At 40.3% G+C, this 24489-nt stretch overlaps 1 protein-coding gene across 4 annotated transcripts in view; it reads left to right on the top strand.

Moving 5' to 3' along the window:
* Positions 1-13516: 13516 nt before the first annotated feature.
* The window catches only part of cidec (cell death inducing DFFA like effector c), a 15842-nt gene continuing 4869 nt past the window's right edge, over positions 13517-24489 (top strand). The window contains exons 1-3 of one of the 4 annotated variants that reach the window (XM_043707815.1): positions 13517-13600; positions 20317-20393; positions 22687-22825. In XM_043707815.1, coding sequence (XP_043563750.1) covers positions 20341-20393; positions 22687-22825 — 192 coding nt within the window. In that variant the 5' untranslated portion in view covers positions 13517-13600; positions 20317-20340. Of the gene's footprint in view, positions 13601-14271; positions 14294-16702; positions 16722-17462; positions 17618-20316; positions 20394-22686; positions 22826-24489 lie in introns of those variants that run through there. The other 3 variants (XM_043707817.1, XM_043707816.1, XM_043707814.1) reach the window with 3 other exon arrangements.

Genomic DNA, 24489 nt, shown 5'->3' on the forward strand with positions numbered 1-24489 from the left:
GTGGTGGAGGCTGGTACAATAGCAACATTTAAGAGGCATTTGGATGGGTATATGAATAGGAAGGGTTTGGAGGGATATGGGCCGGGTGCTGGCAGGTGGGACTAGATTGGGTTGGGATATCTGGTTGGCGTGGACGGGTTAGACCGAAGGGTCTGTTTCCATGCTGTACACCTCTATGACTCTATAAGTTCAATCTGGATAAATGTGAGGTATGGCATTTTGGTACAACAAACAAGGGTAGGGTTTATACAATTAATGGTAGGGCTTTGGGTAGCATTGTAAAATAGAGCGACCTAGGGGTGAAGGTACATAATTCTTTAAAGTTTTTGTCACACTTAGATACACAGGATGGTTAAAGAGGCATTTGGCATGCTTTCCTTCATTACTCAGCCCTTTGAGTATAGGAGTTGGGAAATCATCTTGAGGTTATACAGGGCATTGGTGAGGCCTCTTATGGAAGACTGTGCCCAATTATTGGAAGGATATTATCAAGCTGGTGAGGGTTCAGAAGAAATTTACCAAGATGTTGACAGGTATGGAAGGTTTGAGTTATAAATTTACCAAGATGTTGACAGGTATGGAAGGTTTGAGTTATAAAGAAAGTTTGGGTAGGCTGGGACTTTTTTCACTGGAGCATAGAAAGTTGAGAGGCAACCTAATAGAAGTTTATAAAATATTGAGAGCTACAGAAAGAGTTGATGGTAGTTGTCCTTGCCTTGAATTTCAAGACTAGGGGTATATGCTAAAGGTGAGAGGAGAGAGATTTAAAAAAGACATAAGAGACAATTTTTTGCACAGAGGGAGGTTTGAGTGTGGAATGAACTTCCTGAGGAAGTGGTGGATGGGGTACAATTACAACGTTTAAAAGACATTTGGATAGATAGACGGATGGGAAAGGTTTGGAGGGATATGAAAGTGGGGCTAATTTAGTTTGGCATTATGTTCAACATGGACTGGTTGGACTGATGGGGCTGTTTATGTGCTGTATGACTCTATGACTCTCAGGTGGACATATAACATTCTTTGGCACTATTTTTAAGACCTTTAAGGCAAAATTTCCCACTGTCCTGGCCAATGCTTGTTTATAGCTGTTGGCTGAAATTTTTTTAAATTTATTCATTTTTGTGCAATGTGGGCTTCACTGGCTGGCCAACATTTATTGTCCGTCCCTAGCTGCCCTTGAGAAGGTGGTGATGAGCTGCTTTCTTGAGCTGCTGCTGTCCACCTGCTGTGGGTTGACCCACAATGACCCACAATTAGGAAGGGAATTCCAGGATTTTGGCCCAGTGACAGTGAAGGAATGGTGATATACTTTCGAGTCAGAATGGTGAGTAGCTTGGAGAGGAACTTGAAGGTAGCGGTGTTCCCATATATCTGCATCCCTTCTCCTTCTCGGTGGAAGTTGTTGTGGATTTGGAAACTGCTGTCTGAGGATTTTTGGTGACTTTCTGTAGTGCATCTTGTAGATAGTACGCACTTCTGATACTGAGCCAAATGCACCAAATATTATTAAATTATTAACTTATTACATTGCTGTTTATGGAATCATCCTGTGTGCAAATTCTCTGTTATGTTTCATATAATACTGATTATGTGCAAAGAAAAATCTGTAATTGCCTGTCACATATCTCTGAATTGCAAACAAGAAACTGATTTGAATTATCTACAGATAATGCTGTGATATCATATCTAATTAACTGAACTTAATCATAACCCACTTAAGATGCCCTGATAATTGTCTTTCCACAGTTTAACGTCACGGGGATATTTATCAACTCTTCGACTGACAGTGATACATATCTACTTCCTCTCTTTCTGACACGCAGAACCCACACATTTTGCAGAATAAATCAATTTGTCTTTTAAAAACTGTGGAGGTCATTCATAACTATTCCTCATGTTTTAAACTAAATTAAGCCTCAACCCATTTCTCACATCACATAATTTTGATCAACAAGGATTCTTCTAAATGTTTGCTCCAATACCTTTGGGGTATATGGAACACAGGAGGGTCAGTTATCTTTAATCGGTGATTTGATCTTTTGAAGCAGACTGAGAAAAAACCGAATTAACACAGGATTAGCAGTTCTAAGGTATTCACACTACAGGTTTAGTGAAGGTTCAAACAGAATTTTGATTCACACTAATGCTCGGATTTTACCTTGAATTGAGATCCGCAACCAAACATGACTCATAAGCAATGAAATTAACTGTTAGCGAAAAATATGACTCTCCCTCTCTCATTCTCTCAACACTTAAGTACCTAATTTCTGATCAATAGATTTGCCCACATGTGGAATCTGGCCTTGCCAGGTTTCGTCTGGCTGAAAGTTGAAATGCAAGTCGAACTTGAAGCTCCAGTGTAAATAAACTCTCAATTTTTAAGAACTGTTTCCCAAGACGACGATGTCACTGACAAGGTTTACGTTTATTGCCATCCATAAATGATCTTGAGAAGGTGATGATGAGTGACTCTTTTGAACAGCTACAGTCCGTGCAGGAACACCCACAATGCTGCTTGTGTCTGGTTTTAGATTCAATGGCGGTGAAGAAATGGTGATTATTTTTAAGGCAGGATGGTGGGGGGCTTGGAGATGAACTTGCAGGTGATGGTGTTTGCATGTGACTGCTGCCCATTTAGGTGGCACAGGTTCACTGGCTTGGAATGTGTTGAAGAAGGAGCTTGGGGTGAGTATCTGCAGTGCATCTTGTAGGTAGTACACTTTTCTCACACTATGCTTTAGCATTGGAGGAGGGAATGTTTAATTTGGTAACTGGGATGCCTCTCAAGCAGGCTGCTTTCCTAGATGTTGTTGAGTTTTTACAATATTTTGAGCTGTGCTTATCCAGGCAAGTGGTGACTATTTTATCAAGTGCCTGACTTGTACTTTGTCGATGGTACAGAGGTTTTGGGGGAGGGTCAGGAAGTGAGTTATTTCTTGCAGCTTTCCCACTCTCTGACCTGCTTTTGTACTCACTATATTTATATGACTGGTCTAGTTGAGTTCCTGGACTATGGTAACTCTCAGAATGTTAACAATAGAGAATGCAGCAATGGTAATGCCATTGAATGTCAAGAGCAGTCATTCTCACCTCTCTTCATATGTGCTACAATCCATAATGTCAATTGTTGACATGTTCTTATCTAATGCCTAACGAGCAATCACAAAACAAGCAGCATTGTGATGCCACAATGTCAAAACTGCCACTTGCACTGCATGTTACAGAGTCAATGTGTGATCGGTCACTAAGACATTAAGTTAAATGGCTCTTGTTGTATGATAGAAGATGAAAGAAAAGGTATCCACCCCAGTTCCAGCTATCCAAGTGACTATTCATGGTTACAAAAATTTGCCATCTGGGAAGTTGGCAAAAAAATATAAGGTCAAAATTCAAACTCCCTACAGCTCGTTCACCATACTGATAGGCGATACAAGAAGAATTAATCAAAGAACATTTTATTTGAAAGCAAGCAAAATTTGGAAAGTGAAGACGCCAGTGATCCAATGCTCAGCTCATAAGTGGAGATTCTGTTCCGTAGACCGCTGGCAAGTTACAATCCCACTGGAGGATTTTCTTCAGAAGTGTTTCTGTGCACCTGTGCGTTGCTTTTCTTAATTGATTTGAACTCATATTAATGTTCTATTTATTCCAGCTCCACCCTTCCTTATTCTGACTTCCTATCTCTCATGTGGCTAGTTTACATAGAGTCATTGAATCATACAGCACAGAAGCAGACTCTTTGGTCCGACCAGTCCATGATGAACTTAATCCCAAACTAAACTAGTCCCAGCTGCCTGCTCCTGGCCCATATCCTCCAAACCTTTCCTATTCATGTACTCATCTCAATGTCTTTTAAACATTGTAATTGTACCCACATCCACTACTTGCTCAGGAAGTGCATTCCACATGGGAACCATCTGTGTAAAAGTAACTACCCCTCATGTCTTTTTTTAAATCTCTCTCTCCTCTCCCCTTAAAAAATGTGCCCTCTAGTCTTGAAATGCCCCATCTTAGGGAAAAGAGACCTCCCATTATGCCTATCTATACCCCTCATGGTTTTATAAACTTCTATAAGGTCACCTCTCAACTTCCTATGCTCCAGTGAAAAAAGTCCCAGCCTATCCAACCTTTCCTTATAACTCAAACCTTCCATATCCAGCAACATCCTGGTAAACCTCTCCTGAACTCTCTCCAGCTTAATAATATCCTTCCTATAACTGAGCGACCAGAATTGGACACAGTATTCCAGAAGAGGCCTTACCAACAACTTGTACAACCTTAACATGACTTCCCATGGAGCAATGAGCTAACCCGATGCCAACTCATTCTGCCCAAATGATACACTTTCTGCTTGTGAGTAAGCTGGTATAACTGTAGTGCAATTCCATCATGTTTATTTATCTTATCAGTTCAATGGAAATATCAAGGCTGCTTTTTCCTCTCTGGCCTGTTGCTCTACTGATTCAGCTCCTTGTGCAGCTAAGTGTCACACAGTTTGGGATAGATTTTAGTTCGGGTCAAAATGAGGTTCTCCAGCCTCTTTAGCCATCCAGAGAAAGCTGCCAATATCTGTTATGCCTCCAAGTATGGCTTGTCCCTTGGGAGAAGACAATTTTGAGCCAACTGTCCACCACAGGCAGCAGAAGTCCTATGAGGTGTGTGTGTGTGGGGGGGGGGGGGAGACGGCAAGTTTAGCTCCATTCCTCCCAATCGTTTGAAGAGCTGTCAGGCCCCGTAACCTTCACCTCAAACATGTCCTCACCCCCAACAAATCACCCTCGAGAGCCCATTATACCTTCTTTGTCAACTCATGCCCCATATGCAACCTCTCTGTCCTCTCTTACCTCTCACCTTCGTAGCCAATCACTCAGTTTGCACCAGTGGTACCATGTGGAGATAAAAATAAATCCTTTAATATTCTGAAGTACAAGCTTTTGGAGTGCTGCTCCTTCATTAGGTAGCTAGCTCCCTGAGAAAGGAGCAGCGCTCTGTTAGCTTGTACTTCCAAGTAAACCTGTTGGACTATAACCTGGCATTGTGTGATTTTTACCTTTGTCCACCCCAGTCCAACACCGGCACCTCCGCATCATGTCTAATATTCTAATACAATTCCTACTTTGACATGTTCATAAATGAAATTTCCATTCAATTAAATCCATTCAAAGCCTAAAAGTCTCAAATGATTATTCCCTTAAAAACAATGTAAAAACTAACTTTTCAGACCCCTCATCAGAGGCAGAAAATTCCTTAAAGGCTTCTTTAAACTGTTAACCAAGCTATGAATTAGAACCCCCCCACCATGAGGTATTTAATCCTTTGAAATATTTGAAGTTCTGATGAATTGTAATGGTTCAAAGGAATTTCCATAAGTTAAATGAAATAATGATTACATAAAAAATGATGTGTCTGTTGATGATTACTACCAGAAAGCCAGGCAACAATTTAAAGATCATAGAATCATAGAACCCGATACAGAAGCAGGCCATTCAGCTCATCGAGTCCACACCGACCCTCCGAAGAGCATCCCACCCAGACCCACACCCAATACTCCATCCCTGTAACCCCACATTTCTCATAGCCAATCCACCTAATCTGCATGTCTTTGGACTATGGGTGGAAACTGGAGCACCCGGAGGAAACCCATGTAGATGCAGGGAGGACATGCAAACTCTACACAGGCAATCACCCAAGGCTGGAATCAGAGCCGGGTCACTGGCACTATGAGGCAACAGTGCTAACCATTACCTGAGTATTATCCCAAGGTCCATTCTCCTAAATAAAAGAAGATTTGCATTTATGTAGCATCTTTCACAACACTGGGATATCTTACTGCACCTCATAGCAATCACCTTAATAACATAGGAAATGAAATTTAGGGAAAATGCCAGAACTTTCAGTAAAATAAACTTCACAATCAGCCATGTGATACTAACATAATCTCTTTCTTGTGATGCTGGTTGTGACCAGATACCTGGGGCTAATTTTCCTACTCTTCTTTGAAGTAGTTCTGTGCTTACCTGAAAAATCATGACTTAGAGACATAGAGATGCACAGCATGGAAACAGACCCTTCGGTCCAACCCGTATATGCCAACCAGATATCCCAACCTAATCTAGTCCCACCTGCCAGCACCCAGCCCACATCCCTCCAAACCCTTCCTATTCATTTACCCATCCAAATGCCTCTTAAATGTTGCAATTGTACCAGCCTCCACCACATCCTCTGGCAGCTCATTCCAAACATGTACCACCCTCTGCGTGAAAAGGTTACCCCTTAGGTCTCTTTTATATCTTTCCACTCTCACCCTAAACCCATGCCCTCTAGTTCTGGACTCCACGACCCCAGGGAAAAGACTTTGCCTACTTGTCCTATCCATGCCCCTCATAATTTCGTAAACCTCTATAAGGTCATCCCTCAGCCTCCGATGAACCTGCACTCCAAGGTCTCTTAGTTCAGCAACACTCCCTAGGTCCTTACCATTAAGTGTATAAGTCCTGCTAAGATTTGCTTTCCCAAAATGCAGCACCTCGCATTTATCTGAATTAAACTCCATCTGCCACTTCTCAGCCCATTTGCCCATCTGGTCCAGATCCTGTTGTAATCTGAGGTAATCCTCTTCGCTGTCCACTACACCTCCAATTTTGGTGTCATCTGCAAACTTACTAACTGTACCTCTTATGCTCGCATCCAAATCAACAATGTAGCACTCTGTCAGTACTGCACTGGAGAATCAGCCTTGGTTTATCTGCTTAAGTCTAAAATGGAACTGGAATCCACAGACTTCACCAGCTGATGAATCCCAGAAGATTCTCTGAACAATGTTTCATATGGTGAATATGGTGTTCCAATAAATAAATACAACAACTATTGGAACAAGACCATAACAGGAAGAGTTAAAACTCACACAACACCAAGTTATAGTCCAACAGGTTTATTTGGAATCACTAGCTTTTGGAGCACTGCTGCTTCATCACGTGGTTGTGGAGTATAAGATTGTAAAACACAGAATTTATAGCAAAGGTTTACAGTGTGATGTAACTCAAATAATATATTGAAAAAGACCTGGAAGACAGGAACTTTAGTAAACTATTATCAGCTTGTCAAAGTGTAAATGTTTGTCAGCTTTTATATTTGCAATAGTTTTTCGCATCTTTCTTCAGTGGCACATCAAGAGAGTAACATCAAGGAGTCTTTTCCCCATCAGAGATAAAAATTCTAATTTAGATGTAACATTGACATTGGTGGATCTCAAAAATCTTCCGACTGTTCAAAAAAAATTGGAAACAGAAGAAAAGATGCACCAGGAGGAACAAAATACTGCTAAAACATCAATAATAAAAAATATGGCAATATGGCTAGAGAAACCAGAGGGAGAAGTGAAGGTACAGAAGAAGGAGCCAAGCGCTGATAAACTACCAACACACATCGTTCTGATCAGAGAAGTCAAAAAAGTGACTCCAGAAACATCTGATAATGAAAGGCCAATTCTGTGTGTTAAGCCTCAGGCCCCTGAAACACCTCAAAGGGTTGTTGAAGTAAAAACCCACAAACGTACTTGTAGAAGACGCACTGAAAAAGCCTGAAAGCAGATGTACAATTACTTCTAAAATACTACCATCACATCATTGAGATAGTAACTAAGAACTACATTCAGTAAATGAGAAACTATTTCAGCTTATGTTCACCACTTACAGAAAAACCCTCCAGATAAAGACAAAAACAAATTAGAGACTTTGCAGACTTGGAACTTTATTATTCTTGAGATTAGCTTCCACCAAAAGACTTTTCTCTATAAGGACTACCCACAATTTAATTGAAAACCTTATGCATTTTACAGTTACTAAAGTAATCACTAACTGTCCTTCGTCCTCCCAAGATACCTCCTATTATTATTGAGATATCAGTATTTATGTGGTCAGGTAATTACTGCATTCACTACAGCTCCTACCAGTGGTAGAAGCAGAAGAGTAGATACTGGATAGATTAAGGCATCATTTCGTAGAAAATATTTCTTAATCACTGAATGAATCATTCAATACGTAAGCACTTTAATGATGATCAGATCTGAAACTATAGCCAGTGCCATTAAAACTTACAATCTTCGAAAATATTGTAGCTGTATTAATTATTGATTTCACTGTTCCAAACAAAATCACCAGGAAACCTCAGAATATAATATTGATATTGTTGATATTAGAATTTTCTGTTCCTTCACCTTCTCTCATTTTCTGAATCCACCATTTGCAGTTAGTCTTTGAAAGCTCACTGCTATCTCTCAGGCTGATTCTAAGCTTGCCTATTGGGTTGCATCTAGGTGTGCAGTGAAAATGAGTGAGGCAACTTGCTTGTTCTCCTGCGGGTATTATCTCAACCTGTTCTCTGAGGGATAACCACCAGAAGACAGTATGGTCCTTCTTTAGATACATAGACTGTGCTGTGGTGACATTATTGGAATCTAGTGTAAACAGGAGGCCTGCAAAGGAGAACATTGTGGCTATATCCCAAAATGAGATTTAAGGAGACCTGAAAGGCAAGTTACTTCTCTTAGGTGTTCTGAGGCAAAAAGGTGTAACCCTCCAGTCCCCACAAGGAAATCATAGGCCTCCCCTGCCCTGTTGTTCCCTCCTCATCTAAAAATTGACACACTTTCCAGCCACTTAGTTCTGCAGTCTATTCCTGCCACTTGAATCACTCTCCCTCTTGACAGTATCACTGTGATACAGCAAACCAATAGGAAATCTACCATGTAGCCTTACATTGTTCAGCCTCAGCTGCTTTGCTAACTCCTCAGGTTTCACTCAGAGGACTCCTGGCTGCAAATTAAATTCAGGGCTCTCATTTTCCGCATTGATTTTTGGTAATTCTGCACAGAATTTAAATGTAACTAAGCATTCATTAGCAACTCAGTAGCAACAACACTTGCATTGAAATAGCACCTTTACTTGGAGGAGAGCCACTCAACGTGCTCCACAGAAGTGTAATCCCAAAAGATTTGGTGTTGAGTCTAAGAAGGTGATATTAAGAAATTTGAAAAAGAACTTGGTCTAATGGGGTAATAGGAAGAGAGGGAAACGGAGGTATTTAAACACACCATTGTATATAAAAGGAGATGGTGAGCCAGATGTTTAGGGAGAGGAGTTGTAGAATTAATCTTAAGGAATGGAGAAGGTGTAGACCATGAAAGGATTTAAACACTAGTATGAACCTTCTAAATTGTTAGTGGACAAGATATAGGTCAATGAGAATAGGCATGATGATTGAGCAGAACTTGACTTGGGACAGAATAAAGGCAACAGAAGTTTTGACAAGTTGAAGTTTATGCAATCATGAAGACAGTCAATGTTTTATAAAAACAGCGTTATATTTACAATGCATCGGCATCCTATTTTTGTTTATGTTTACATTATAACTAAATGCTTCACCTTCCTGAAGACCATCTCAATGCATTACATCCATTCAGAATTGAAATGTTTCACACTGCTGAGCAGCCTTCAAGTGAATAGTGCTAAGATACTTCTCATGGTTTTCTATGACTGGGATGATGCCAAGAGCACCGAAATAGTGATCTCGTGGCATTCTGTATAGCTGGATGAGTTGTGGTCACATAGCTCTGTGGAAAAGTGTGTGAAAAGCATATGCGATCACGGTGGTGCATAGACAGCATGATGTGAGAAAGTAACAGTTTTCTGTTCACACTTGCATTTGTGTTTACAACCTTAATGACCACAAAAAAGACAACTTATTTTCACAAAATGCTTAACATCATTTAGGAGATTGCATATAGAAAAATGTAATGAACTCAACAGTTCTGTTGAGAACCTTGTTCATCAGTGACAGCCAGAATGCCTTTGCTATTGCCAATATTCTCCTGCTCAATCCAATGCTATTTGGCTCCTCCTGTACCAGTCATATCTTCTTTGCTTGTCAATAATAATCTCCCCTCAGTACTGAAATGTGAATGACCAGCACATTCCTACATCAAAGCAACAGTAAGCTTTCAGGTTAACAGAAAGAAAAGCTTGCATTATAACCACTTCGCATTACCAGTTCATTATTACTGCATAGCACAGGAAGATCCCACAAACAGCCCTAAGATAATGACAAACTAATCTATTTTGGTGTTCTTGGTTGGGCACCAAGGGAAGACATATCCTGTTCTATAAATAGGAATCTATTTAATTATAGTTTAATAACTCATTCAACAAGGTTCCCCATGGGAGACTGGTTAGCAAGGTTAGATATCATGGAATACAGGGAGAACTAGCCATTTGGATACAGAACTGGCTCAAAGGTAGAAGACAGAGGGTAGTGGTGGAGGGTTGTTTTTCAGACTGGAGGCCTGTGACCAGTGGAGTGCCACAAGGATCGGTGCTGGATCCTCCATTTTTTGTCATTTACATAAATGATTTGGATGCGAGCATAAGAGGTACAGTTAGTAGGTTTGCAGATGACACCAAAATTGGAGGTGTAGTGGACAGCGAAAAGGGTTACCTCAGATTACAACAGGATCTGGACCAGATGGGCCAATGGGCTGAGAAATGGCAGATGGAGTTTAATTCAGATAAATGTGAGGTGCTGAATTTTGGGAAAGTGAATCTTAGCAGGACTTATACACTTAATGGTAAGGTCCTAGGGCTGTTTTCCCTGGAGCGTTGGAGGCTGAGGGGTGATCTTATAGAGGTTTACAACTGATATTTCCTAATGCAGAAGTATACTCACAGAAGTGTGGTTGGGTAACCGTTCCAAGTATTTATCTCTGAGTATCAGATGTTATGAGTAATAATTTCCCTTTAATGAGGATAACAGTTTCCGGCAAGAATGGCCAAGTTTCAATTTGAAAGGCAAACTAATAATTATCACTACAACTATATATGGGGCAACTTGTATAGTAGGCATGATGCTATTTTTAATTCAATACAGAAAAGGCCAATTAAGAATAACTAGCCATGGCATTACCATATAACATTTATTCTGTGAAGCAAAGTTTCTGAGTTACAAATGTTTATTTTTCTCACATGGTCACCATATCCAACTCATTTTGGAAAAGTTAGTAAACGGTACATGTTCTGAAGAAAGCTGATACATTGACTTTATCAGCAGGTTCAAAGTTCTGTAAACATGATATTTGTCTAGTTATACCTTTTTTTGACTGCAGAGCAAAGCAATCTCTGGTTTTTCCACAATCTGTTATCTAAAGTCCCTGATGTTGATGATTGTTGACTATTTTATGCCAAGTCCATTTTCTATATCCAAGAGTTAGCTCATTTGTCTATTTGTCCAAAACAGCATTACAACCACCCAAATCAGATACCCATTTTTATGTTTGGATCCCAATAGTTGCTACATTCTCTGAAACTCAGTTCATAGAATATCATTGAAAGCATTTACAAGTGCTTCATGCACCTGCGGATCTCAATTCTAAAACCATCATCACCTGGAATTATTTCTTATCAACAAAGTGATAAGAATTATTTGTCAAATCAAGGTACCTTGAACACACATTGGGACATGGCCTAACTCAAACATAGATGATGACACTTAAAAAAAATTCAACAGGTCTGCTGTTCTTTACCTGAGTCATATGTCAGTGAAATATCTTTTTGCATCAACTCTGCAATTTTCTTCCTTCTTTGCTACCAGAAATGTTATCACACACAACAGAGTGCCTTCCCATCACCAAAATCATTGTTGCTTTTCTTTTTGCTTTTTTTTAACTAGTAACCACCACCAATCAAAACACCCATGTCTCCAATTGAGTATTTACGAACAAATTCGGTTATGGGCAATGGAAACCATCAAAGGTGACCTGCAATTTTATTATGGGAACATACAAGAGTAGACTACTTTGTCCCTCAGGACTGATTCGCCATTTGATAAAAGCATGGGTGATCTGGTTGTGGCCTCAACCCTGCTTTCCTGACTAGCTCCTATATCCTTTGGCTCCCTTATCAATCATCAATCTACCTAACTCAGTCTTAGAATAAAACTTAACAAACCTGACTCCACTGTCCACTAGGGAAGAGAATGGAGCAAGCTAGATGGTATCAACCTATACATGCCATAACATAGGTATCGGGGCTCTTATGGTGCAGTGGTAGTGACCCTACATCCAGGCCAGAGGGTCTGCATTCAACTCCTACCTATTCCAGAGTTTTGCCAGAACAGATTGATTAAAACAATTAAAATACTGCTCTGAAGAAGTCATACAGAATCTGAAATGTTAACTTTGTCTCTCCACAAATGCTGCTAGATATGTTGAATGTCTCCAGCATTCTCTGCGTTTGTTTCAGATTTTCAGCATCCACGGTACTTTTTTTAAAAACCAGCACTGCTGCCTGGCTTGCCAACTGTTTTAATTAAGGGGAGACAGTGGTGTAGTGGCAGTGTCACTGGACCAGTAATCCCAGACCAGTGATCAGGGGCACTAAAACAGAAACTGCTGGAAAAGCTCAGCAGGTCTGGCAGCATCTGTGGAGAGAAATCAGAGTTAACGTTTCGGTTCAAATAACCCTTCCTCGGTGATCTGAGGACATGGGTTTGGATCCCACCACTGCAGGTGAATTCAATTTCTTTAAACATCTGGAATTACGAGTTAGTGAAATGGTGACAATGTGACCATTGCTGATTGTCATAGAAAATTCACAGATGTCCTTTAGGGAAGGAAACCTATGGTCTTACCTTGTCTGGCTTACATATGACTTTAGACCTACAGAGATGTGGTTGACTCTTTACTGGCCTCTGGACAATAAATGCTGGCCTAGCCAGTAACACTCACATTTCATACATATTTATATAAAAATAGTTAGGTTTAGTTGGATTGAACAAAAGCCCTAAGTTGCTGACAAATAATTTAATGAGCTAAATGGACATTGCAAACTTTGGAGCCAAAAGCTGGTTGAAATAGATGCAGGATTTTAACAGGAACTTGGGACTGTTCACTTTGCAGTGGAGGAAGTAAGATATGACTGGAAGCCTGCATCTTCTTGACTCACATCCACCTGACGTTGCACGACAGGTATAAGGTTCTCCATGTACATGTTACAATGAATATTTTCTGAGAAAATTATGACCTCATTCTGCCTGAGCTATAACTGTACGATTACAAAATCATGCCAACAATTTGCTACGTTATCCATCCAGCACCCTTCTAAAGTCCATCATTGCAACATCCTTTTGTTTCATGATTTCAAAGGTTTTGCATTTAGCAATCCATCAGAAATGTGACTCATTTTCAATGCCTTTGAGCAACTTGAAAGTGTATTCACTTGAAATCTTTACTTACTGTATTTTCATATTGGTAAATATTTTACCTCAGTTAGTGGCCCCTTTTCTTAAAATTACATTATAGTTACCTCAAGATTTTAAGTTGCACAAACTATCTTTGTAGATCTTCGTGTTGATACTCTGTGTAAGGTTAACCAATGATGAAAAACTAATTGTCAAATGGGTGGCCCGTTGTCTGTGATAGGATCATTGTTAATGAAGGGGCAAAGTAACCAGATGATGGCTGTGCACTTGGAGAGCGCATAAAGAAAAGTCTCTGTTTAATGTTCTTATTAGGAGAGAATGTATTAATCTAAAATTTGACTTGTCCCGGGTGAGTATAGTTTCGACTAAACTAAGCGTGTATCTTGTATTCAGGGAGAATTCCTGAGCTCAGATTTAGTGTCTATTTCCTAGTATAGGGAATCAATAAGCCGATAGGACGAGGGATTGGCAGGTTCACCATGTCATGTGTTATCTGGAGTTGCTGCTGGGATTCGGGCGGATGTAGTTGGTGGTGAGATTCTGGAGTTGGTTCAACAAAATCCTCACCTCTGGGGCCCAGTCCCGCTCACTGGAACCAGATAATGGCTGTGCACCATCGATTAATGGAGTTTTAATTAAACCGTTGAAATAAGGTCAATTTGACTAAAGTTATCACTTAAACAAATTAATGTTTTACAATGCAGATTCTCCAATCACTATCTGAATTTGACGACTGTTTCCTTTGGATCTATATGCGACGTCACACCCTCCTTTACACCACACTAGCTTCAACTTGATCGTTATTAATAATGTGACCCCGGGGGGAGAGACGAACCCTTTTCCACTGTGTTCTAATGGTAAATAGAAACTAAAATGGAATATAGGGGAAAAGCCGTAATTTAATTTGGGCCTGGTTTATAATACTATTAGATCGTGTAAATTTAATGCAGAGGAGATGCTGGTAGCCTATGAGTTTATAATGATAAACCCATGAATATACGATTACTGAGAGCAGCCTTGGACTCTGTTTACCTCTGAGCATGTAAGTGGGGCAACTGTTGGCAAATTTTAGACTTTTTTTTTCCGGGACAATACAAATGTAGCTGGTGCCTCATCACTTAAACTGTTAGGTAGTTTGGAAACCTGCATTGTTTTCTTTTTCCAACGTCTGAGTTCTAGCCGGGTTTGGGAAACCAACTAAAACGGAGTTCTCAGTCTAAGGACTGAGCTTTAATCCAGCGAGCTTTCTTTTTTAAAAAAAAACACTTGTGGAAGTGCCCTCCTAACACAAACTGTGCCAAATGTAAGCTGCTCTCTCTCAAAACTCCCCTGACCCAATAGAAAACGGTTTCACATTTCACATCAAGTTAAGCCCCATAGCTGCGCTGTCATTAAGAACCCTTGTATTACTTTTGCAACGTTCAGGTCTGCTCTGTTTACTTGGTGCAGAATACGTTGGTGCATGCTCTTGTTTGCTGTTACTTCTGTTTGCTAATTGTCTTGAAACCTCGTTTACCCATTGTTCCTATAGTCATTGAACTACATCTGATTTTTGGTTATTAAATTAGATTGGAAATGTGTTGCTGGAAAAGCGCAGCAGGTCAGGCAGCATCTAGGGAACAGGAGAATCGACGTTTCGGGCATTAGCCCTTCTTCAGGAATTGTCGAGGGAGAAAGAGAGCTTCTTCAAGGAAGGCATCCTTGTAAGAGGATTCGCAGTAGGTTGAAATCTTTGAGGAGAAAGTGAGGTCTGCAGATGCTGGAGATCAGAGATGGAAATGTGTTGCTGGAAAAGCGCATCTAGGGAACAGGAGAATCGACGTTTCGGGCATTAGCCCTTCTCCTATTAAATTAGATTACTTATTGTGGAAGCAGGCCCTTCGGCCCAACAAGTCCACACCGACTTGCCGAAGCACAACCCACCCAGACCCATTCCCCTACATTTACCCCTTCACTTAACACTACGGGCAATTTAGCATGGCCAATTCACCTAACCTGCACATTGTTTTAATTGTGGGAGGAAACCGGAGCACCTAGAGGAAACCCACGCAGTTACGGGGAGAATGTGTCAAACTCCACACACAGTTGCCTGAGGTGGGAATTGAACCCGGGTCTCTGGCGCTGTGAGGCAGCAGTGCTAACCACTGTGCCACCCATGTAATGTGTTTTGGTGATTTTTTTAAAAAAAAAATAAATTCACCACCATGTTTTCAAACCTTTCTGTAACCTCCTGCACACCTACAGGGTGCTATATTCCCTCCAATTCTGACCTCTGCATTTTACTCTTTCAATTTTAAGCTCTAGAATTCCCTCTTTATTTCCCCTTTCTCTGTTCCACCTCAATCTACCTCTGACCTACCCTGCTCTAATATGTCCTTCTGTTCAGTAATAAATTTAATTAATTTTGTATATGGGAATTTAACACCAATTCCTACTTGCCCTCTGAGCAGTTAAGAGTGGTACACATGGCTATGGTTTTCAATTCACATGTAGGTCAGACCATGTAACAATGGCTAATTTCCTTCATTGAAGAATACTAGTGAACCAGATGGGCCTTTGAATGATAAAGGCTATACAATCACTACTATGTCAACTTTGTAATTCAAGAACTTTATTGAATTCAAATTAGACCATTTGGCTTGGTAGGATTTGAATCGATGTCCACAGCTTAAGCTTGGGATTCTGTTATTAAGCTAGTGCCACCACATTCCCCCCCTCTCAAAAGTCCAATTGTTAAAGGGGTTATTGAAACAGAGTTTCAACTTTTTTAATTCACTTTGTGGGATGTGGGTGTTGCTGGCTGACCTGTCTCTAGCTGCCTTTTGAACCACTGCTGCAGTTCACCTGCTGTGGGTAGACCCACAATGCCCATTAGGGAGGGAATGACAGGATTTTGACCCAGTGACAGTGAAGGAATGCCGATCTATTTCCTAGTCAGCGTTGTCAGTGGCATGGAGGGAAACTTGTAGGTGGTGTTCCCATGTATCTGCTGCCCTTGTCCTTCTGGATGGAAGTGGTTGTTGGTTTAGAAGGTGCTGTCTGAGGATCTTTGAGTTTCTGCAGTGCATCTTGTAGATGGTACACGCTGCTGCTGCTACTACTGAGCGTCGGTGGTGGAGGGAGTAATTGTTTGTGCATGTAGTGCTAGTCAAGAAGACTGTTTTGTCCTGGACGGTGTAAAGCTTCTGGAGTAGTGTTGGAGCTGCACCTATCTAGGCAAGCAGGGAGTATTCCATCACATTCCTAACTTCTGCCTTGCAGATGGCAAAAGGGCTGTGGGGAATCAGGAAGTGAGTTTCTTGCTGCAGTATTCCTAACCTCTGACCTGCTCTTACAGCCAGTTCCTTTATTTTTCAAAACTCTATTTTTGAATCTGTGAAGAAGGGTTTTTATTTTTTTTTTAAAAAAGTCTCTTGACTTGATTCCATTTTGGACTGAACCCATTGAGAGATTTCTTTCCTGCTGAGAAGGTAATTAGATTCCCTTTTACTTCTGATCTTAAAGCTTCCAATGGCACTCAACGTCCCAAAGATTCAAACAGGGAATGGTTCAGTACTCGGTGAATTCATGCTGAGCAGTCATGTTGTCAGACAGACTTAGCTCACGGACTTCCTCTTTAACGAAAAAGTGCCTCCTTCTACAAGTCTAAGTAATTCAATGTTCTGATCTATGGTTAAGACAGGCTTGTGTTCAAAATCATGGAATCTTTTGGTTTATTTGCTCACTAAGTCCCTGGATCTCTCCCTTGCTGTTTCTTAATTAGATTAAAATTTGGTGGCCTGGTCCAGGATTAAAATGCTGTATGTAAACAAGATAAATTGCCCTGTGTTCATACACTTTTTTCTATTTTAGTCCTTGAGGTATTGAATAAAAATTCAGCTGGCTTTCTTTCATGTAGCCCTTATGGTCACATCAAATGTTTTTAATGTAAAAATCAACAGAAGGATGTGCCAAGTTCTCATTTGTTTGGAAATTCCCGTGGTGGAGAAGCAACTCTTCCTTTGCCACAGATAATGAAGGGTCAATAGTTTAAATGTCTGATATGCTTTTCCAAAAATTATTCCAAACTAAGTGAATTAACTTTGTTTGAAGACACTACGCAGTGCTTAAATATGGCTCAACACTCAATTGTCCCAATTTAAGGGAGTAAGGAAGGAGAAATGTTGAAATGTGATTGTAAACACCAGTTGATTGGCACACCCTCTGTGCCGCTGTGGAGCAATAACTGGATTGTTTGTAAAACTTTGACCCATATGTGTCATTTACCTACTTGGAATCTGAACTCATAAAAACTGGTCAGAATCTACAGAGAGTGAGAAAAGGCTGAGTGCACCCGAAGCTCTAAATTTATAAGATTTACTGAAAAGTGAGTACCTTATTTCTCTTGATTCTGCTTTCTCATTTTGAACTATTTATGTATTTTGCTCCATTTGAATTGATTGTTGTAGATTCATAAAGCTTTCCTTTTGATTTTAAATTTCAATCACTTCCCATACAGCATTGAGATTTTTCTGCTTCCCCACGATGGGATGTGGGGGTTCACTGGGAATGCCAGTGTTTGTTTCCCATTCCTAATTGCTGTGAACCGAGTAACCTCCTGAACTGCCCTCTGAAACAGAGTCAACCACATAGCTGTGGATCTAGTTACATGGAGGGCAGACTGACTAAAGACATATTCCCTTAACTCAAGGGCATTAGTGAGCTACATGAGGTTTTTGTCCTCTGTGTCTAAAAATACAGAATTGAAAGCTAATTGAAATTGAACTGATTTTAAACCATGTTCTTGTAATGTTAGTCTGGACCTTTATGAATTTCCAGTCTAGTGAGATTATTACTGAGCTAATATTTATTTTGCTTGTCCACATATGAAATAGTTCTATGAAACCATTTTCCTTAAAACATAGTAATAAAACTTGTCACTTTATACAAATTTCAGAGTTTCCCAGACTGTGTGGATCATGGTGACCAATAGGTTGCAAACTCGAAGGCAGCATTGGCTGCTGCAGAGCTGGAACACTGGTCAGCAGCAAGGCCCCTTGTGTCTTTGCTTTTCTGTTACATCCTCACATTTCTAATGGTCCCACAGTTTTCTCAGTTTTCAGTCCTGGTAGATGGTTACAGTGACAAAGGTTGGGAGGCAATGCTTTAGAGTGAAGTATGTATCTTGCTTATAAACAACATTTTATTGCTTTGTTAATATGTCATCACAAGATGCAAGCTTTCCCCAAATTTTATAATGAATCAGAACTAGATTCTGTTGACCTAAAGACTGGATGGGCATTGGGAGTGTTTTTTAATCCCAATGTGGATGTCTATTTAAACTACAACATGCATTTACATATTGTCTACTTAAAATGTCCCAAGGAAGTTGAAAAGAGTCATCGTGAAACAGTTTTGATCAACCAACATAGGGAGATATTGGGGAAGATGAGCAAATATTTAGCCAAAGAAGTTTTATTTTGAAGGGAGGTTTTGAAGGTAGAAACAAAGGCTTAAGGAGGGAATTCCAAAGCTTGGTTCATTGCCAACTGAAAGCATTGCTAACAGTGCTGTGGTTCTGTTCGCCGAGCTGGAAATTTTTGTTGCAAACGTTTCGTCCCCTGGCTAGGCGACATCATCAGTGCTTGGGAGCCTCCTGCGAAGCGCTTCTTTGATGTTTCCTCCGGTGTTTATAGTGGTCTGTCCCTGCCGCTTCCGGTTGTCAGTTTCAGCTGTCCGCTGTAGTGGTTGGTATATTGGGTCCTAGAGGCATGGCATTCATCCACAAACTCCATCAACAAACACATCGACCTGGACCCAATATACCAACCACTACAGCGGACGTTTGCAACAAAAACTTCCAGCTTGGCGAACAGAACCACAGCAACGAGCACCTGAGCTACAAATCTTCGCACAAACTTTGAATTGCTACCAATGGTACACCAATAAACTTTAATGTCTAAAAGAAGAGTACGGATATGAGACTCATGGAGCTGGAGAAGGTTAGAGATAGGAAGTAGTGAGACCATGGAGGGATTTCAGAAATGAAAATTTTAAAATCAAAAATGCTGATTTTGACCAGAAGACAATGTAAGTCAGGCAGCGCAATGGATGCAGACTTGGTGCAAATTAGAAAGGAAATATTTGAGGTTTGCTATTTCCTGAAGCTTTAGGATGAGAGAGGATGGCCAAGGGTTAAATGGAAAGACCAATTCTAGAAGTAGCAAGAGCATAGATGAAGGTTTTAGCTGAATTGGAATGAGACTCCCAAAAAGGTGGAGTTGGGCAGTTTTAGTGAAGGTAAAACTGTGCTTAGAAACTTGGCTTTTGAAAGCCCATATGATGGGGATCAAAATGGTGTTTCCCAATCCTGCAGAAAATTTCTGCTCCTCATACTGCAAGCTGTCAGATAATTGAATGGGAGAGCCTGGAATGGTGGTGGTGAGGTGAAATGTTTTATGGTCAGTACCTGTGAGGAAATATGTGTCCCTGGGGTGCTACTTGTAGGTGAAGACCAAGGATAGATCCTTTAGGGACGAGATTAGACCACAGCAATGGACAAGGGGATTCACCATCCTAAAGGACAGAAGCAAGCAAGGGCCGTACCATCCAATGGTGCTGGGAAACGTAAGAGTTTGCTGTTCAATCCTGTCCAAGACTACATCTGAATCGAGGCAAAACAGAGGCTGTTACTTTTTCTTTTAAAACCATAAAAGATCTCCTCTGTGAGCTCACTGCTTTGGTACAGTGACAGAAACCTGATTATTGGGATTTGATCATGAAGGGGATGGTGAAAATGACATCCCTTAAAGAATCCAGGAAATTGGGTGATGGCAGGGAGGAATAGTTGTTTTCCAAAGTGAAATGGTGACCTGGTGGTTTTGAGGTGGTAATATTAAGGTTGTGGATATTCCTCTGAATTGTAACACTCCTACAACAATGCATTAACTTTCTGCACGTGTATGATTGTTGAAAACTGACTGGGACAAGGTGATAGTTGAGTTCAACACTTGGCACTTCACAACTTGAATCCAGGTGAACATTCACTAATCAATCTTTTAATCTTTTATTTTAAAAATTTGGCAGGTTCGACTTTTGTGAAAGCTGAAAATGGAATATGCAAAGAAATCTCTCAGCTTCTTCTCTTCCAGTTCGATCTCCAGGTAAGATCATCACTAATGCTATTCTTTAAGCATTGCTTTTCTCCCTGTCTCTTTGGATTGCGAACTGGCTTGTGGGGAATATTTGTGACCCTTCCATTTGTGGAACTACCAAGCCGCTTGGGGAAAATGATATGTTATTTAATTATTTGTTCAAGAGGTTGAATTACTGACCCTTCAGGATGGTGTCTGCATAAACTGTAAAATACTTCCAAAGTTCTTGCTGAACAAGATACCAGTCATGTTAGAGTATCCTGTGTACCTACTGACAGTGAGTATAGTTTGCAACATTAAGCCATTCCAATCTTCCCACAGTATAGGGAGGTGTTATGTTTCACTGTGGTAGTGCATTGGAAATCAAGCTCCATTGTCTGTGGAGTGATTGCAAATGTAAAGATTGTATAGAAATATTGAATTTTTATTAACATTGTATGATTTTCAGACTCTGGTTGACAGGATAGTCAACATTCCTATTATAATAAATAGTCTTTCTTGTTAATAAGTACATGGCGTAGCTTCAAGTAAATAATTATTCATTGTTTAACAACCCCCCCCCCCCCCACAAACAGTTTGTTCACAGGATCTGCTGAGATGGTTCTAGTGCTGAACAGAACACTATCTCTTAGTCTTCCTTTTCCAGATGCGTTCACTCATTTGCAGGAGCAGCAGGGTGGCTAATTCACACTTCTCAAAGTCTCTGGCTTATTAATGAATAAGTCACAGCTTACAGCAACTACTGAAGGGAGAAGAAAACTAGTTTTCTTCACACAATGGGTTTTGCTGCAGAACAAACAAGTTGCTGAGCTGGTGAAGATCTGATAGTTTCAAGCTATTCAGATGCCTGTTAACTGATCACGAGTCCAGATTGATCAGTTCATTATTGCCAGCTGAATCTCCACTTGTCCATATCTTTGGCTCCAAGTTTGGCTGCACCTTCTCCTTCCGCTTGAACCAGTAGCTGTGCAAACAGTGCTCACAATGAGTTTCTGGTTACTTACTTTCAAAACCTTGCAATAATCCTTCAGCAATACTTGGTATTTCAAACTATTTTCTCACTTCACTGCACAATCAAAAATACAAAATGAAAAGACCCTCTTTGCGGAGGAAATGTCACAAATGTGCATATATATGATGCCTACATTAATTCTGTCCTCTATGCTGACATTTTCCAACAAACCCTAACGTGTTTAAATGGTTAATTCTTACCTAGCATTTGGGTAAAATACAATTTCCTTTCTTGATCAGGTTGTCATTAACTTTATTATATTCTTGCAAGAAATTGAACAGTTTGGTTTGTTGAGCAGTGCTTTGGAGTTTTGTGCTTATCCTCCAGATTACTATCCTTAATAAGCACTAAATGATTGCAGCCATTCTCTATATATTTACTGTATGAATATTCTTGAATGTGTTACATCATGAACAATGATAGTTTCAAGAAGCTGGTACCACAACAATGATCTCCCATACCTAATAGCACATGAAACCATATGGCATTCTCCCTCATTGCTTTCTTTCCATGTTACAGACACAATATTTAAATTTGTGCTTTTCCACAGTTAAGTCTAAATAACAGGTTTGAATCTTGCCTAGACTTTTTTTGGTAGAAACAAAAATCATCTTTAAGTTGGCACCGTCGTTACACTTTTTCCTCTCAGCACCAGGGACCTGAGTTCAATTCCAGCCTTGGGTGGCTGTGTGGAGTTTGTACATTCTCAGTGTCTACATGGATGCTCCAGTTTCTTCCAGCAGTCCAAAAATGTGCTGGTGGGGTTAATTGGCCATGCTAAATTGCCCTGTAGTGTTCAGTGATGTGCAGGCAAGGTGAGTTAACTATGGGCATAAGGTGGGATGCTCTTCAGAGGGTTGGTGCAGACTTGATGTGTCAAATGGCCTATTACTCAGCTGTAGGGATTCTGCTTCTGAGTCATTGGCCTTATTCTAAATGATACTTCAACAGCTGACAAAGTGCTGATTGGTGCTCGTTTCTTCAATTTGAATGGTGTACCTTGAATGGGCCTACCAGAAAGATTTTAATTTTCCATAGAAGCGATGCCAAGGTCTGTCTCTTGGACCATACCAGAAATGGACAGGAAAGCAAGACTTCCTAACACAAACTTTAAACTGCTGTTGCCCTGGAAACAGACCATTTCATTACTGTCAAGATTTGTACATAATTAAGCACAACATGGCGTTGTTGCTTATTCCTTGGTAGTTAATCCAGGAGAATCTTCCTTTATGACAGGAATATTAATGAATAGGTTGTAAAGACATCTGCTTTTTTTTTTTCTTCAAATAGGTGTGTTTCAGCTAGTGCATCAGCAACATCACAATTATTAAATGGTACTCCACAGCAAAGACCATTTCGGGTGTGCAACTGGGATCGGAGCCTCAAGAAGGGCATCATGGCGACAGGTCTTGTGGATTTAATGGACAAGGTGAACGTTAGTTTGTTAATCCACTTTTTTGTGACACTTGTTTTTTGGTGTGGGCTGGCAATATTCATTGAGACTTGCCCAAGTAAGTCTCAATTCTTCAGTTTACATTTTCGTTTCTGATCCATACCCCAACAAAGCGGATGCAATTTACTTATACCAACTTCTTAGCTGGTTGTTTGTGCCATTGAAAGCTGGTCTTGTCCTTTTGTGCCCCCCCCCCCCAAAAAAAAAGAGGTCTGGAAGTAGATTGGTTTAAAAAACATCCACATAAGTGGACCCTGAGTTGCCACACAGCTGTGGTGAAAGTGTTCCTGTACTTGTGTAAAATGAACAATTCTGGGATTTTGATTTGTAACAATAGATGGTGTTTAATTCTGAGGTAGTAATGTTCGTAGATACTGTAGCCAGGTGTGATATTGGACAGTGGTAGGAGAGCTCATCAAACCTTTATCCTAGATGGGATTAAACTGGTTGTGGAATAATCCCATGTATCCATTACTCCATTTTTGATTTATCTGTGGATAGGGACTGTGAAGGTGGTAGGTGAAGTCTAATTCCTCTGCAGTTGTGTTGAAGCATGATGGTTTAGTTAACTTCCAGTTAATTTTTGACTGTTCTCCCTTCCTAACTCTCTGTCCCAAAACAGAATGTTGATGGTGGGAAACACCATGGTATTGTTAAAGTTCTGATTGTCATAAGCCCCATTCTTAATGGTTAGCACATCAGATAACATGTTATCTGCTGACTGCAGTCCAGATGTTGTCTAAGTTCTGCCCTAAACTGGGTTTGAATGGAGCTAAAGAACAGTGTTCAGTCACTGACTGTTGCACTTAAGAACCTTCAATTTCTCAAAGGTTAATAAAATAATTGAGAATATTTGGTCCCCGAGGAACTTTTTTGATTGCAAGTATACGATTCTGCCAACCATCTTCTGACTGTTTGTTTGACTCTAGCTACTTAAATATTTTCTATCGCCGTAATGCTGCTTGATGGGAGTGTTTGGTTGAAAATCACAGTAATGTCCAATAGTTGCATTTTCCAGGCATGAAACTAAGTGTTATGAAGTGGCTCTGGCCAAACCTGTTTCTTGTGGTGGTTGATTTGTACTGTTGCATTGAGAAGTTTGAGGTGGAAACTGTCCAGATTTAAATGTGTCTTGCTTTTTGCAATTAGGCTTACCTGGACACTTTCCAGGAGAATCCAGTGCAATTGTAGAACAGGCCATAAGATATGGTGACAACCACTTGAGATTTTCTTTTTCCACACAGTAAACTGTTAGGATCTGGAATAAAGTACCTGGCAGGTTTAGTTGAGGGAGTTGAATGAGAAACTGAAAAAGAACCTGTAGGGCTATGGGAATGGCAAAAGGGAAGAAACACTCACCTTTCGGAAATTCAACCCAATTTCCTATCTGTGCTTTAACTACTGTGTTAACTTTCTAGAACCAGAATAGAAGTGACCCTCATTTAAATGAATTGCATCTTGCCTCACAAAGCAAATTTTAGCAGGACTTATACACTTAATGGTAAGGTCCTAGGGAGTGTTGCTGAACAAAGAGAGCTTGGAGTGCAAGTTCATAGCTCCTTGAAAGTGGAGTCGCAGGTAGATAGGATAGTGAAGGCAGCGTTTGGTATGCTTTCCTTTATTGGTCAGAGTATTGAGTA

This window comes from Chiloscyllium plagiosum, chromosome 18 (assembly GCF_004010195.1).
Source record: "Chiloscyllium plagiosum isolate BGI_BamShark_2017 chromosome 18, ASM401019v2, whole genome shotgun sequence".
NCBI classification, from domain to species: domain Eukaryota; kingdom Metazoa; phylum Chordata; class Chondrichthyes; order Orectolobiformes; family Hemiscylliidae; genus Chiloscyllium; species Chiloscyllium plagiosum.